This window comes from Melospiza georgiana, chromosome Z (assembly GCF_028018845.1).
Source record: "Melospiza georgiana isolate bMelGeo1 chromosome Z, bMelGeo1.pri, whole genome shotgun sequence".
NCBI classification, from domain to species: Eukaryota; Metazoa; Chordata; class Aves; order Passeriformes; family Passerellidae; genus Melospiza; species Melospiza georgiana.
In genome coordinates this window covers 40,378,767-40,394,908 of record NC_080465.1, presented here as the reverse complement: position 1 = coordinate 40,394,908, position 16,142 = coordinate 40,378,767, and the positions used below count along the sequence as shown (strand labels likewise).

Sequence of the window (16,142 nt, the reverse complement as noted above, 5' to 3'; positions counted from 1 at the left end):
CAAGACCTTTGTGAATGTTCATAAATTAACAGAATTTACATATTGTTCTAACATGTTCCCAAATGGGAAAACTGCTTCCCTTGTAGAAAATACTAAAATTAATTTGAGGAGAAAAATAATGAAATGAGAATGAATAATGACCTGGTCATGCAAGCTCTCCTCATTTGGCATTTATTGTATGGCCCCTGTAAACCCGGCCACTCACCTAAGTGTTTAGAACACTAGACTATGCCATGCTCACCTTTCACTGAAAATTTGGATAATCAGAATAAATTTAATGGAATTATGGAAACTTCTTCCCAGCACAGTGCTTGCAAATTACTCAACAGCTACATATATTTACTTTTGGGTTTGATAATTTTTAGCGGATACCTTGACCCGTTTGACATCCTCCCACTATGCTCTGCAGCGCTGCAAGAAAAGGGCAGCAGTCCCCAAACCCAACTCCCTCTATCAAACCTACGTGTCAGACAAGAATAGCAAAGCAGAAGAATGCAGATAAAACTAGAGAGAATACACAGTCAGTCAGTGTTAATCCTTTTTAATATTCCACTTCTCACCAGAGAGGATTTAATTGTTTCTTAAATGGCTCTAGGGCCTCTGAATGAGCAAACCTGTCCAACAGAGCAGACATTTCTTTGAAAAAAAATCTCTGTAATAAATATTGATCTATCACAACCATAGATAATTCTGGAGTCATGGCAATATCTCCTTGCCTAATTAAACTGTGCTAATATGAAAATGCGGGCCAGGCCCATAAGGCACAAGAGATCTGAGGGAGTGTGGAAATGCCTGGAAGATGCAAGCTCTGGGCAGAGGCACAGAAAGGCACAGGAACTGTGCTTGCATGCTAATGATCTCCCACAGATCCTAATCCATACAGATGCAATTTAAATTCCCTTCCACATCCTCAGCCTTAAATTCTCCTAATTAACCCGCAGCCATGAGATAAGCAGCCATGCAGAGTGGGGGGGATGGCTCAACAGAGGTGACAAAAGGCAAAAGGCTACTCTTCGGCACTTCTCTTTCCTTGGGATTGGAAGGTTGTGTCAATCATTAAGCCAGACTCAGAGGGGCAATCAAAATGTGATTTCCTTAATTTCCCCATGACATTTTAACTTTTACCTTATAAGCATTCCTGGATTTAGAGCTGGCAAAAAAGTTTTAGCAATCACAAAACACACACTTCCACAACCACGTGGCAGCACTTCAAAGCCTTTCACTCCCACTTGACAAGGAGCTTTGTTAAAGATGGAAGGCAGTATTTCACCAGCTTGGCTTACAGTTTTTGTAGAGACACTCAGCTTCCTACAGAGGTTTGACTAATAGAAGTCAATTTATTTCCAGCTCCAGCACCATGCAGACTGGCAAGGATACCATAGAAGAGAAGTGCTACACTTTATTTTGAGTGGTGTCACAGCAACCCAGCAGTGTTGCATGTTACTACATGTAGAAACATGTTACAAACCACAGTTCCCAGAGCCATATCCCTCAAACTCTCTGTAGATGGGATTTACAAACCGCAGTTCTTCACAAGCATTCCTAGGATCTACAGACTGCAATTCTTCAACAGCAGTCCAATGCTGCCTTAACACCTAACAGGGCAGATCCAGAGAGACCTGCCTGTTTCCAGTAAAAATCCTCATAATTTACACTCATTCAAAATCAGTATTTGTCAAAGTGTTTTTTAGTAATCACAATAAGACAAACTGCTGTCTATGGTTTTGGGCATTTTCTGGTTTTTTTGTTTTGTTTTGTTGTTTGGGTTGTGGGTTTTTTAAAATGAATGGTAACAAAGAGCTGCTTTCAGTAAGCATTGAGAGCCCTGCTACTCCACTGCAATTAAATGAGACGAAAAGTATTTGATTGTCCATTTACCAGTATTTGCATATATGAAAAGATTTTGCCCATGCAAATGTATGCAGGTGTTGTTTAATAAAAAGGTTCTAATGTGTTCTTTTTTTAATACAACTCAGAAATCTGAAGGAATTACACAATTTCACAAATGGCTAATCTCAGCTTTCCATCTCTATTACTGTTATTTTCAAATCAATTTGAGTGATCCCTTTAGTGTTTACATTTAACATCTGGCTAGTATCTTACTAGCTTATTTGAAGAGAGTTGGTGTCCTCATTTTGAATTTTAATGAAGACCACACTGCATAAATCACTGACATTAGATTCCCTACTGGTACACTTGGCCTTGATGGAAAGCTGAAGCAAGACAAAAAGAAATAAATGCCATTGCCATTGCCATTACTGCAAATGAATAATCCAAATCATGGGTCGTCCACAGCACCTGACTACGACTGCCACATTCAGTCTTTACATAGTTCAGGGGCAAAATTAAGAAGTAAACTTCAGGTCTCTTGATTTATGATACAGCTCGATTTATGATTTATGTGTTCTACAGTCACTTAGAAAGCTATGATTTTTTTTTTCCATCTCTGAGAAAGGAAAAATGCCACACTGGGACTTAACTTGTACGAACACTTACAAGTATTTTTAGATGGACAACACTGATTTGCTTTGTCAAACTACCTGCTACTGCACTCCTATATTCCTAACAGAAAGTCATAGCACAGACTGAGACAGGGAGACAGGGAAAAAAACTGAGATGTACTAAACTTGACAAGTGAGTCAGACTTTACTTGCTTAGGTCTCAGGTCTTATTCCACGCTGTGCTCTGAGAGAGAGACAGGCACTGTGCCAGGTCTGACTGTGGATTATATTGCAGTTTATGAACAGGAGACATTCAGGCCTCTTGGAGGTACCCAGAATATACAGAGAATAAATGATTTTGTCAGGCTGATTTTCTTATCTGTATCTAGAGATGTGTTAATTTATGCAAAAATCTAGCTGTGTATAATGATCTTGCTTTTTCCCCTACTAGCTCTGCAGAGTTAATGTTAAGCCTTTCCATAAAATGATCACTATCTGAGATAGTGATTCCACCTGAGAAAGTTCTTGACCTGAAAGAGCTTTTCCTTCATTGACACTGAGAGATCTGAAGTTTGTTGAGCTCATTTCACATTGAGGGATTCATCTTTCAGATGAATATCTATCAGTCAACAGAGCTGAAGTCTCTAAAATTTAAACTCCCAGCAAGATCTCAGTGAAAAATAGAAACATATGTCTCACATTAAGAACTAAGACATAAAAACATTACAGAAGTATTCATACTGACTTTAGAATGTGATCATTTACTGCACAGCAGTGAGCATGGGCATTGAGAATGCCATCTGCTGGTAAAAGCAGCATGAGGAAGTACAATTCCTTGTAAGGCAACTTCCAAAAATGAGAAAGTTAAGAAACATGATGTGGTCAGTTGTTTGGTTTGGGTTTGTTTGGTTGTTCTTTCTTTTTTTTTTTAACTGCTAATTTGAAGTTGTTTTTTTTTCTTCCAATAAACTAGCTTTACCTGCATGATATGATTAATTTTATATAGAAACTTAGGTGGGAATGGATTTTGAACCAGAAGAGAATTACAACTTTATTTTGCACTGGAAAAGATTGACTTTTGAAAATTGTAACAATTTAAAAGATATAATACATAACAAGGAAATATGAATAGAGCTGAAAGACTGAGATTGCTTCTACTTTCTTGCTCTTCTGGGGGGGGAAGCCATATGAGAAGCAGCTGAGGACACTTGGATGCTCAGCCTGGAGAAGGCAAGACTGAGGGGAGACTTCATTGTGGTCTTCAACATCCTTGTGACAGGGAAGCAGAGGGATGGGTGCCGATCTCTTCACTCTCATGACCAGTGACAGGACTCAAGGAAGTGGCATGAAGCTGAGTCAGGGGAGGTTTAGGATGGATACAAAGAAAGTGTTTTTCACGCAGAGGGTGGCTAGGTACTGGAACAGGCTCCCCAGGGAAGCGGTCACAGCACCAGCCTCATAAAGTTCAAAAAGTGTTTGGACAGTGCTTTTGGGCACATGGTGTATGTGGTTGCTTGGGTGTCCTGTGCAGGGCCAGGAGTTGGACTCAGTGATCCTTATAATTCCCTTCCAACTCATCAAGTTCTATGATTCTGTGATTCTCCTTTTTCACCAGATCTCATAAGTAATTGTCAAGAATTTATGAACTATTTGGTGAGAACATGGAAAACTGTACAGTACAAATTAAAAAAAAAAAATCAAAGTCAGCAGTGAATCTCTTTGTTAGTGTGCCATCATCTAGAGCAAGTGATTCCAAGCTTTCTGTGGCCAGTTTGTGATTTGACCACAGTGGACAAAACCTGTCTGGTAACTCCACTTACAATCCAGCGATTGTTATCATAGGACTACAGCAAGATGCACAGAAGCCATATCTCTGCTGGTTTCAGAATTGTCTCTGCTGAGTTGAAAACCTTTTCTTTCTTTTTTTTTCCCCTCCATGATAACTGACGAAGTGTTTTATGGAATCCAGTTCCATAGCCAACAACCAACCAAGTTACCTAAACTAACTAACAAAAACCAACCATTTTTTGTTAGATAGTTTAGGTAACTAAACCAACCAAAAGGTCTAATATTGGCCTAGTGTTTTCTGAGAGTGTCCCATCTTTGCAAGTCAGTCAGAAACACGGGACAGTACATGAGAGTAAGATTTGGTGGGGTTCAGAAAGGACTTGGTCTAAACTTGATTTGATTATTGCTTAGACTAAGTTAACAATCACTGACAAAGAGACGTCCATCTGCTCAAAAGTAAGACCAAAAAAAAAGTTGGAAGGGACAGATGTCAACTCAAATATATTTAATAGCAGAAGGAAGCCAGAAACAAAAGTAAAAGGAGCATCAACTCTTCAAGTATGTAACGTGCTGTGTGAAACTCAAAAAAGTAGAGATACACCAAATAAAGTGAATCTAAATATTTTCTAGATTCTCTGCAGGAAGCTCTGCAAGATTTCTTGGCCCAGAATATACTTTTAATTTAAAGCAAATTAATTACAAAGGGTGCACACAGCCCATGAAAAGGTCCAGAAATGAAAACAATACCTTTTTAGGTATGTAGGGGGTCTAATGAATGGCTGCACTATACTGTTCAAGAGACTGAACAGTAAGTCTATCATGTTTAAGGAAATCTGCTGGCTTGATTTTCTTGCTTTCCTTCCTCTGACTACTGTCTACAAATGGCTGTGGAGAACCCACAACCCACACCAATTAGCATAACCCAGTAAATGAGCTTCCCCCACTCAACAGCTCCTAAAGATTAATACTTTAAGATCCTTCTATTCATCACAAAATGACTATGTTGGCAAAGTCTCCTTTCACATGATAATCCACTGCTTGACATACAATGACACTGTCCCACCAAAGCTGAAGACAAAATGTGATTCTTGTTATAATTACAGGCTTTAATAGGTACAGAGGGTTGTTACGTGCAGAGCAAGTATTCTCACTAGGGAGTCTTCAAGAATACAACTGGTGCACCCAAACTATTTAGGCCATTGAGATGGTCCTATGATCAAAGACACCCATCCCTACTTTTTAAGAGTAGGTTTTAGATAGATAGGTAGATAAGATAGCATATTGAAACATAAAAAGAACAGAATTACTGAAACAGGGGACAGGAAGATTAAAATATGTAAAGTTGCTGGGAAATGGTAAATGTGCAAAAGCCTAATTAGTATTGAAAAATATTTAAATCTTCCATGTCTAATGAACTTTTAGAATTTGAGCTTTGCAGCTAATAATGTTAGGTTTGAAAAAAATCAATAGCATTATATAAATTATTATGAGCAATGCCATTAAATTATTGCTTTGACACAAGCATTAAATCCTATCCCAAGATACTCTTGAAGGCTTACTTTCTATATCTGTTTAAAGTACTGGCCACATACAAAATATACATTTTTTAAAAAGTTTTTCCAAGTGTTGTGCAAGTTCTAGAAGACCAGGAAAACTACAGGACACAGTCTGAGGTTAAGAAAGCATGCTGGAAGGCCATAATACCCATGACAGGATGTGTACTGCTTCCAAGCCTTAAGATCAGAAGCAAGACTCCTGTAGTTGGTCTCTCTTAGGGCTCTGTCAAATTTCATCCCCTTTGCTTTGAGTAGTTAAACAATGGTGTCAGCAAATAAAAACCTGACTGGAACACAAATACCTGTGTGCAACGCCATGTTCAGCAACAAAAGCTAGAGTAGAGGAGGAAGGTGGGGTTTTTAGTTACCAAGATGGGAGCTGTTCAGAGACTGGCTGGGAATTATTTTGCCTGTGTGAGGTGCTGAGCGATTTTCTTCCCCATTGTAATTGGTTTGGTTTTGGTTGTTTCTGTGGTTTTGTCTTCACCTATTGACTCACCTTTATCTGGACCAGTGAGTTTTCTTACTTTTGCTCTTTCCAGTCTCTCAGGTGTGGGGAGAGATTCAATCCACTATGAAGAGCTTACAAGACCTAGGAAAGCTTATTCATTAGTCAGGACATGGGAGACAAAGCTGGCATCAGTCTTCTCTGAAGAAAAGACTGAAGGAAAGCACTGTCGTGACACTGGCCCAGCTTCCAAAGGCAGCCTTTGATAGCGGGGAGTTGACTTCCACGTGAAAGTCTGCGTAGTTCCTTAGAATCACTCAGAGAATATACAGGCTAAGAATATGGCTAATCTCTCACAAGAAATTTTTTTTTCTTTGTTTGTTTTTGCTTTGGAGGGTTCTTTTGTGAGGTTGATTGCTTGTTTTAAATAACACCCCAAGCTTTCCAGAGTTGCAGATGGGCACAATGTACCACACATAGCAATGCATGAGACAGGGGCAGAGGGACACAAGATGGTGATTTATCTCACCATTACAGACAAGCTTTGAAGTACTAAAATACATAAAATTGCAACACCAAAACAATACTGAAATTCACTCAAGTTTGTTTATGAATTGGTTATTATTTTAATACAATTTTTTACACTCAATCTTTTATTTTATCAGAAACTGGTTTTGAATCACAAACATATTAAAATCTGCAAATCCAGGTCACGAGAAGCACTGCTTTTCTTCTCAGCTCTAGGAACAGATTACCACCAGCAACTACAACCCCAAACCAACCATCTTGTCTTTTTGGTGGGACCATCTGGGGGGTTGATGCAAAAACATACACCTTTCTTACAGAAGTATCCAGCTTTCTATTTGGGACTGACTGCAGTGCTTAACTCGCCTACTCATAGGGGCTGTGAGGTACTGTGGGATACTCCTGGCAGTCAGGATCCACGGATTTGCAGCCAGTGTAGATGCACCTCTTGGACCTGTCTCTACAAGGCAGATGACAGCTGGAGCACTTGTAAGGTCGCTCTCAGCAGCCACAGTGCCAACTCTCATTCTACAGATGGCAGCGGGAGTAAACATGAGCTCCCCATTCCACCCAGTCTGGAGACAGGGAGTGTCTCAACTCTTCTTACTTGGGTCTGGCTCTATCTCTGAATACTGGGGTAGGCAATTCACTTCATATGAAGTAATGTTTGTATCTTTCAAGAAAGAAGACAAAATGTTCACTTTTTTGCTAATTAGGGGTATTTTTGTTTCTGTTCCAATTTCAAAATACTAGATAATACTTTCTCTAATCCGAAATCCAATCCAATTATTTCAGAGATCTTTGGATCCAGTCTCTTCTCATTAAAAGGCCAATTAAAACCTTTAATATTTCTCTCAAGTAACTGATAAATTAGATGAGAAAGTAAAAAATTTCACAAAAGCAAAGTAGGTAAATCTTAACAAATTTAAGAAAAACAGACATCTGACAAAAATGTTGCACATGACAAAAAGAAATTAGATTTTAAAAGTGGTAATGATATTCTGGTTACATATTTATCATAAATCCATGATGGAAGAGATGAAAGGTAGGTCATCTGTAAATGATACTGGGCAGAGGTCAGAAATAAAATACAGTTTAAATTTTCAGTTTCAGAAATCCCACATAGACAAAATATTACACAAAAGATTGCAGAATCTCACAAGCAACACATTAAGAATTATAATTCTATCAGAAAACCGTTAACAAAGTAACCTTTGTGAATATACCTGTGAATATTATAAGCATATTAGGTATGCTTAATTTTCATTCTAATAAAGAGGAATGGGGATTCAAATTTCATAATGCGGTTAAAATGCTATCATTATTCGTAACTAACTTAATCCCATGCCTTTGGTAGCTGCCTCACACAAGCCAAAACCTGTTCCCATAAAACAGGGGCTATTCTATAATGATTGAACTGACTGTATTTAATTTTGATACAGGCATTTAAAAATAACCTCTCACTAATTTTGCTGATTTACACTAATAGCTTAGTGTGAATCAGCAGGTACCAGTGTTTTGGCAGCAATGCAAATGCATGCTAATTTTCTTTGAGATCTTTCCTAAAAAAAGCAGAAATGGAAGTCAATGCCAGAATGATTGTCACATAAGTGCAACACCTTACTCACTGTAAAAAAGATGATAAAGAGAGTTATTAGAATCTCTAGAATTTTTAAATAGTACTAAGAAAAGAAGGCTTTTGCAATTTTTGTATCCTAACACATAGGCTATTACACTGTAATCCTCTCCCAAACCACCAAAATCCTTGCATCTCCCCACAAAAAGCTCAGGAGCAGTCCAGTGCATACGCTCCCATCAACACCCTCCAACAGGACCCAGGGGCTCCTGGCTTTGTGCTGCTGAGCAGCTCCACGGCTGCAGCCCTGGGCCAGTGGCAGCTGCAGGTCACCCTGCAGGGACACCATTTGCAGCCACTGCAGCGTGAGTCAGCTCAATTACCTTCCCCAGTCTGCCTCCATTTTCTTTCGTTCAATGCGCAAATACTTTGAGACACAAAGCAAGTCTTGCTGCCAACTAAAATTAACTTCCCCAAATGTATAATGAGCTAAAATGATCCCACTCAATAGCTACTCCAGCTATGATCACAGCCTCTAAATACCTGAAGAACCATATTTGTAGCATATCCCTAAATGTGCATACCAGGCCACCTGAGATCTTAATCAAAATTAATTCCTGGGCAGTTTTGGCATTCTGATAGCGCCTGAAAAATCTGGTGTTGACTTCCTGTCGCTTTTCCCTTTCTTTCATTTCAAATAATTGGTTTAGCTCAAGTACCTATGTCCCGATTTGAGGAATTCTGATGAACTGCAGTTTTCAAGTAAATCAGCACAAAACCCATGGTGTTCAGGATTTTATTAGTGATCCACAAGATCACATGGCAAGCTACTAGGTGCGATGTTAAGTGGTTTTAGATCTGCTTTGACAAAGGAAATGGTACTACACACCACTTCATTGAAGTGCAGAGCTGCGCACATTGCTGACCAAAATTCCCAGATCCAAAAGTTCTCCGCAGGTTATGAGCAGCCCAAAACTGTAACTTTTGAAATGGTAACTGTCAGAAGGGAAGTTGTTAAGGCTTTATGGAACAATGACAGTACCATAAAGCAAAGACTTCTTAGGAAGCCCGAAGGAGGCAAGCCCACTGCTGCTGCAGATAGCTGCCAAGAGGAAATAAAACATGTCTTGCACTTTGCCAAGATCTCCTTTGGCTGCAGGCAGGCTGGCAATAAAGTAGTCCTAGGCACAGGTAAGGAAGGACTCGTTCAAGTCAGCAGTTGGCCTCTGCACTGGCTAATGGGCAACAGGAGGCCTCCTGGTACAATCCACATAGGAAATGCACAGACGTTCCTGATAACCACAGGACAAACTAAAAGTAGCCACAGTGCATAGCTTGAGCAGTATTTATTAGAAGGTTGGGGGTGAACAGCTATTAAATAAAATGGATTTTATCTAGACAAAGGCTTGAATATGCACCAATGCAACAGTTAAGTGTCTCCAGATGGAAACTGACAGATAAAATACCAGTGTACAAATCTTACAGAAGGGCTTTCAACAGCTTCAGCCTACCCCACCCAAAACCATGGTCTTTTGTGAGGATGTTTTATGCAGCTGAAACTTTCTTGTTAATTAAGCAAAGATTGGTAGGTACAGCTGCAATTTCAAATGAGCTCTTTCCAAGACTCTCCACTTGTTCTGCCTCACTACCAGATGCACTTCTTCTTTTCCAGCTTGTACATTGTTTGCATTTTTTGTCCTTTTCATATTACCATAAGATGGAAGTTATCAGTACATGACAAAGAAAACAGAGGCACCACTGGAATACCCCTTTAAAGTCATGGTGCCTGTTGTCGTGGCAACCAATTAATTAGCTCTGTTACTCATTTTTCACCAGCACCTGGCAACATCACCTCTCCAAGATCTGAATAATAATTAAGGAGTCTGCCAAGTCAGCTGCTTTACAAGGTAGTAGAAAAGATCTGCAGGAATTTCCATTCTGAATCTTATTTCTAAGGAATCACAAATCACTCAAATTGCCCAACAGCTGAATACAGTGTGCACAAATATTACCTTGACAACCCATCCCCTTGAAAAGAACACAAAAATAGTCTTGGGATCTAATCATGCTCCCTGCAGTACCAGTACCTACATTGCTATTCACTACACAGGGAGGGGCATAAGACCTTAAATTCTTTAAATGAAAACACACAAATGCTTTGACAGACAATCGCTTGCATGTCTTTCTTTTGACATCATAGGTGTATGGCATGGGGACAGGCCCCATTTCCTCCAAGCTTCCTTTTGCAGAAAGATTGCTACCCCTTACATTGTTGCTGTCCATATCCTCAAGCTGTTCTGAGAAGACGCAAGCACATACTGAGCCACCACCCCAATTACCATAATTAAACATGATCATCAAACAGGCTCCAGTCAGCCAGCAGTCGGACCTGAGAAAACCAGGAACCTTCCTCAAGAGTAAACTGTCCCTATATGTGAGCTGCACAGAGACTTCAGATTCAAAAGGCTGGAAAGAAAAAGGTTGTTTAATTACATTCCACAGGCAATCCCATCACCTTGGATGAATACTTCCCATGGACAAAGCGTCACCTAGTTACCTAAATTCCACTTCTGAGTTTGGGACCACAAAGGAATACAGACTTACAATCATCTCTTTGATAGTCCACCGTTTCAATGGTTGAACACCCAAAATTTAATATTTGGGTGCTGTAACAAAGTAAACACTCTGACATCTTATTAGAATGTGGCAACAAAAAAGCCTTCTCTCTGCCAAACAGCAGAGAGGATACAAAGGAGCCTCATACGGAATTCAATATCAGAGAACAGCAGAAAGAAAGTAAAATAATTCTCTGATCTGTACAGTGGGCTTCTGGAGGTAAAAATGTGCTTCTCCACAAAATTTTAGAAGAGAAGTTGATCAAAATGGATAGCTTTATCCCTTGATATTGCCTTTATTCAAGTTTCAGGCTCCCTTCATGCTTTGTAAACACTGATTTTGGCAGTTTATTGTTTAAAGATTGAGCAGTCATGAAAAACACATTCATTTCTGCTTGTCAGATATGTTGATGAATTCCAGTCACATGCAATTAAGCTAGAATTCAACACAATGACAGATTAAACAGCTAAGTCTAGACAACAAGGGGGGAAAAAAAATCAAAAATACAATTCCCTGAGAAAAATTCCTAAACAATTCTACATTCTTTCTGCTGGAAAAGGGCTGCACTAGCTTATCTTATTTATTATATGAAAGTAGAGTATTTGTTTTATTTTAATTCACGCAGCAGTATTAGAATGTATAATCTAAAAGAGGCAGGAAAAACACAAGTCGTGTTGTAATATTTTTGCTACAGGAGCAACATAGGATCTAAGTTTTTAAAGTAGAACAAAGATATGGCAAAAATGGGGTACACTGCATTTTGCATTTCTTAAATTTTCTCTCTGTAAAACAAATGTCACTGAGGAATTGAATTGGCTTCATGACATTAAAATGAAATGAAAGACAAGTATTTTAGGCTCCAGTTTACATCCACATAAATAAGGGGCTACATGTCTTTACTCAAAAATCTTCATGCTGTGTATTGTTTTATTGGTTATGCTGATTTTCAAACCAGAGGATGAATCACAGAAGTATGTAATTTTTTCTTAACCCTGGCAGTGCTTCACTCTCTCTAGATATGGGGAGATACAGCAAAAAGTGCTTTAACATATGCTGCAAGAAGAAAAAATTAGTTACACAAGACATTTTTAAAACCAATGTTGTCATGCTAGAAAGGCATCAGGGTCTCTTTGTCAAAAGTGTACAGCACCGGACCTCAGGAAGGTGAATTAGTAGTATGATACAAAATTTCATAGCCTTTTTCACCACACATGAGAGAGGTTCCAGAAGCTGGAATTTTTAACACTTCTCAGTAGTAGGTTGTACTGTATGACAGCACTCAATATGGATATGGCCACAATTATTTCACCAATGACAGAAACCTCTACTACTTTGAAAATGTCATATGTGTTCACACGAGAAACCCAATTAAATTCATTCATACCCATTCAGCAATGGTATTAAGTGTAATGAGATCTTAGAAAACTTACCGAACACTTGATTCTCATGAAACCAGAGCAAACCCAAACTTTACACTTCACAAAACTGGTAAACAAAAGTTTCAGTTTATTGAATGAATCCTTTTAAGGAAGAATGAGCTTGGAAAAAAGGCAGCAAAAGATATTTAGTCTTACTAACCCGATACATTTCTGATTTCCTCATACAAGCCAAAGAGAGTTCCTGGGAGTGAAGGCAGACTCACCATAATGCAGCTTCTCATACCAAGAAAGATGAATAAGTTCAAGTCCTTTGGGGAGAAACACAGGGCTCGAGCTGCAGTAGTGCAGCAGCTGTGACATCAGTTCTGGCTCTGTCCCACTATAGAGCTAACCTTCCCAGTTATTGTTTTGTGTGTACACCACCTACCACAATAGGCTTCTGTCACTGGACTACAGATTGGTGCCACATGAAGAAACTGTTCAATCAAAAGGTGAGTTTTCTTAACTTTAAAAAGGCGCTAAAACTACTGCGCCAGGCAATTTCTGAGTGTAATTTAGCAGTTCTGTTCTTAAACTCACCTCGAACTTCAGGAGAGAATCGAGCTGAATGGCGAGACACAAAAAGCTTCAGTTCTTGATCCAAGTTGCATTCGACCAAGTTTGTGTCCCATGATCGGATTCCTAAAATTCAAAATACAAAACGCATGTAGCTTGACACATGAGCACTGGAAGCTTTAACTGAGTACTTTTCTATTTGCATTCAAACTATTTGCATATTTCTGAATTCCAAGCCCAGCCTCGCTTTCTTCCAAGGCACAAAGCAATTTTTTAAAATGCATTCAGAAGGATTCTGACAGGAATCAGAAAAAAACCATCTGCCTTTCCAAAGGGTGACCATTCTTCAAGGCCCTGGCTTTAGAGCTGCAGTAGTAGCCACTTTACAGTAAGTTACCAATGTCCCTGACATGACTTTAAAATCCTAACATACAAATTTACAAAAACAGAAGTGAATCACCCAGAGGACTCTTCAGTCATGTTGTCCTTTTTAGAAGAAAAAGCATTACCTAGCATGCTGCTAATTAATATTTAAATACAAAGTATTAAATTGCTGACTTCTTCATTCAGTATCTTTGAAGCATACCATATTTTAAATTAAAATTCAAGTGATCTTTTATTTATGAAGTGTCAAAACTCCAGTTTTGAAATTTGAAAATGCTGTGCTTGATCTTTTTTTTCTTTAAAAACCAAATTGCACATCTCTGTTCCCTACTGTTTTTCCCCCAGCTACTTAAAAAGTAAGACACTTGACACTTACATGACCAAAAAAAATATATTATTCCAAAAAGATTTTTAAGGACTGAAATTCGACCAGGGAAAAAAGTCATTGCAGCCAAAAGACAAGTTTCTAGTCTTCCATAAGATTTTAATGAACAATTTGGGAAAAAAAAAAAAAAAAGAATATACTTCAGATTTTTATATAATTTTGTTTTGGAATTGTTGTGAAAATCTTCTACTTTTGAAATAATGAGCAGGGTGTAACACTACTAGTGAGTCCAAGCACTACTGCCATTTTGAAAACCAAAATTGCACTCAAAAAAATCATCATTACATTTACAGAAATGAACTGGCAAACATAAAATGGACTGCTGGTGAGGAAGTGTCTGAAGGCTCCTCCCCACATGACCATGCTTTTGTATGGAGTTATTGGATTAGACCACTTTGGGGTTTGACAACAAGATGCCTGAAGAGGTCTGTGTCCAAGCCCTCAGAATGAGTCTAGAATTAACACTTCCCTCAGGGTTTCAGGCTGTGGTTGTTACTTCAATGCCACTTCCCATGCTATATGTATTTTCGGTTTAGAGGCAGCATAAATGTCAGAACTTAGACAGAAGCCATGTTGCAGGGACAAAGCATGAGGGGAAAAGAGGGAATAGCAGAGAAACCAGATCTGCAGTGCTAGTCTCCCATTGCCCCTCTGAGTAGGTTCTCCATGCAAATATGAACATCTGTATTTCAAGAGCCTGAAGCCTCTGCAAGAAGAACGCATCCAGGGCTCTTCCTTGTCAGCATCCAAGTAAAGGTAGTAGCAAGCTTACTGCAACATGCTACCAACAATTAAGTAGCTGCCATCTGAATCTCAAGAAAAAATTGAAAATACAGTATTGCCTGTGTGTTCCATAACCACTTGAGAAAAATAACTGAGCTATAACCAGCCACCTCCACTTCCTGACTGACGCATCATTGTTCAGAGGCATAAGTAGCAAGACTTCTGCAAGTCTCCTTACTTTGTTTTCTCAGAAAGCACTTGGCCATATGGTAAATTTTTGGGACAAGTTTTGGCAGGCAAATACATCTAAACAGGCTTTAATATCTTCCAGGTGCTGGAATATCTGAGAGCAAGAACACCAAGATGATATAACACCATACAAATAGAGCACATATGAAAACAATAACTATGAAACTGACATTGATCACAAAGCTGAAGTGCACTGAATGAATGAGTGCTGAACTTCAAAAAGCTTGAAGAGAAATAGCTCCCTGGCTTATGACACCAAGCTTGGGCAGAGAAACTACAATGCTTTCTGGAGGTCCACTAAACAACACGGACTATGATTCATCACTGCTGCTAATGAAAGGACTGTTCCACCATCCCTAGCTGCTTTAGATGTGATCCTAATTTGCGGTAGGGATAAGATTCTGATTAGATGTAGTCAAGATTGCTCAGTCATTGCCTGATTTAGCCAGGCAATGTCCAAAATACAGAACTCAACCCAAAAAAAATTGGAAAGGAAAAAAAAAAAGCCAAGGGCATAAAAGCCTTTATGCCCTATGCATACAAGCTGAAGCTGGAATTTGGGTAGACTATCCAAAATATGCAACTGCATGAATCAGAAATCTGGATGCAAAAATTAGGCATGTGTATTACAGCAGAACAAAATGTATTAAATGAATGATATCACTATATCAGGTTTTGGGCAGAACAAAGGTAAATGTGGATAAAAAATCCAAGGTCAGTCCAATGATGGCTTAGCAGTGTGGACATAACTGCTGTAAACATGGCGGAACTGGAGCTATTTCTTTCTTTATGCAGTCTTAAGAGTGCAGTGCCACTAGACACAGGAATAATCAGACAGCAGGGAGGGCACACCCAGTAGCATCTGCTAAATCAGTGGAAAAATCTTGAAGCTTTCTCTTCACTCCCCTCTTCTCTTTTGGTGGATGGTGGGTTGGAGAATTGCCTCCTTAGCAAAGTCACATCCAAAATGTAATTAATGAAAATGCGTCTTGCCACACCACTCCCTCCCCACAATATATTAAGAAATGACTCTGCATTCCACCAGGTTGCGTAGCATCACGCCACTGATGTTATCAGCAGATGTTTTCTTTGACACGTTGCTCTGCAGTTTGGTGCATGAATCCACAGTTTTCACTGATGGTACCCAGGAGATGTACCAGAGAAGACAGTAAGGCAGAGTTATCAAGAACCAAAAGGCATTTAAAGCTCTGTTGAGAATAAAGGCAGCAAGAAGTGGGTTTTTTTCCAGACTACAACAGACTTTCCAAACAGAAAAATATTATCTGAGCCCACAATTGCCACAATAGACAAAGCATCAGACTCCCACTGTATTCATCCAGAAAAATGTACCTCAAAATTTCACCAAGGAGTTTTCCTAGCAGGCAAAAATCTCAATCAGATGGTCTGATACTAGAAACTGCAAGGTGACTTCTAATCCAAAATGATGAATTAAAAGGCCAAACATTCCCTCTAAACACTTAAACCTGTAAATGGGTGTTCTGCTTAGTGGCAGGAGA

General features: G+C 39.1%; 1 protein-coding gene across 1 annotated transcript in view; it reads right to left on the bottom strand.

Annotated features, from left to right (window-relative positions):
* MAP1B (microtubule associated protein 1B) overlaps positions 1–16,142 on the bottom strand; it is a 71,037-nt gene that overhangs the window by 53,186 nt on the left and 1,709 nt on the right. The window contains exon 2 of the mRNA XM_058044591.1: positions 12,909–13,010. Coding sequence (XP_057900574.1) covers positions 12,909–13,010 — 102 coding nt within the window. The remainder of the gene's footprint in view (positions 1–12,908; positions 13,011–16,142) is intronic.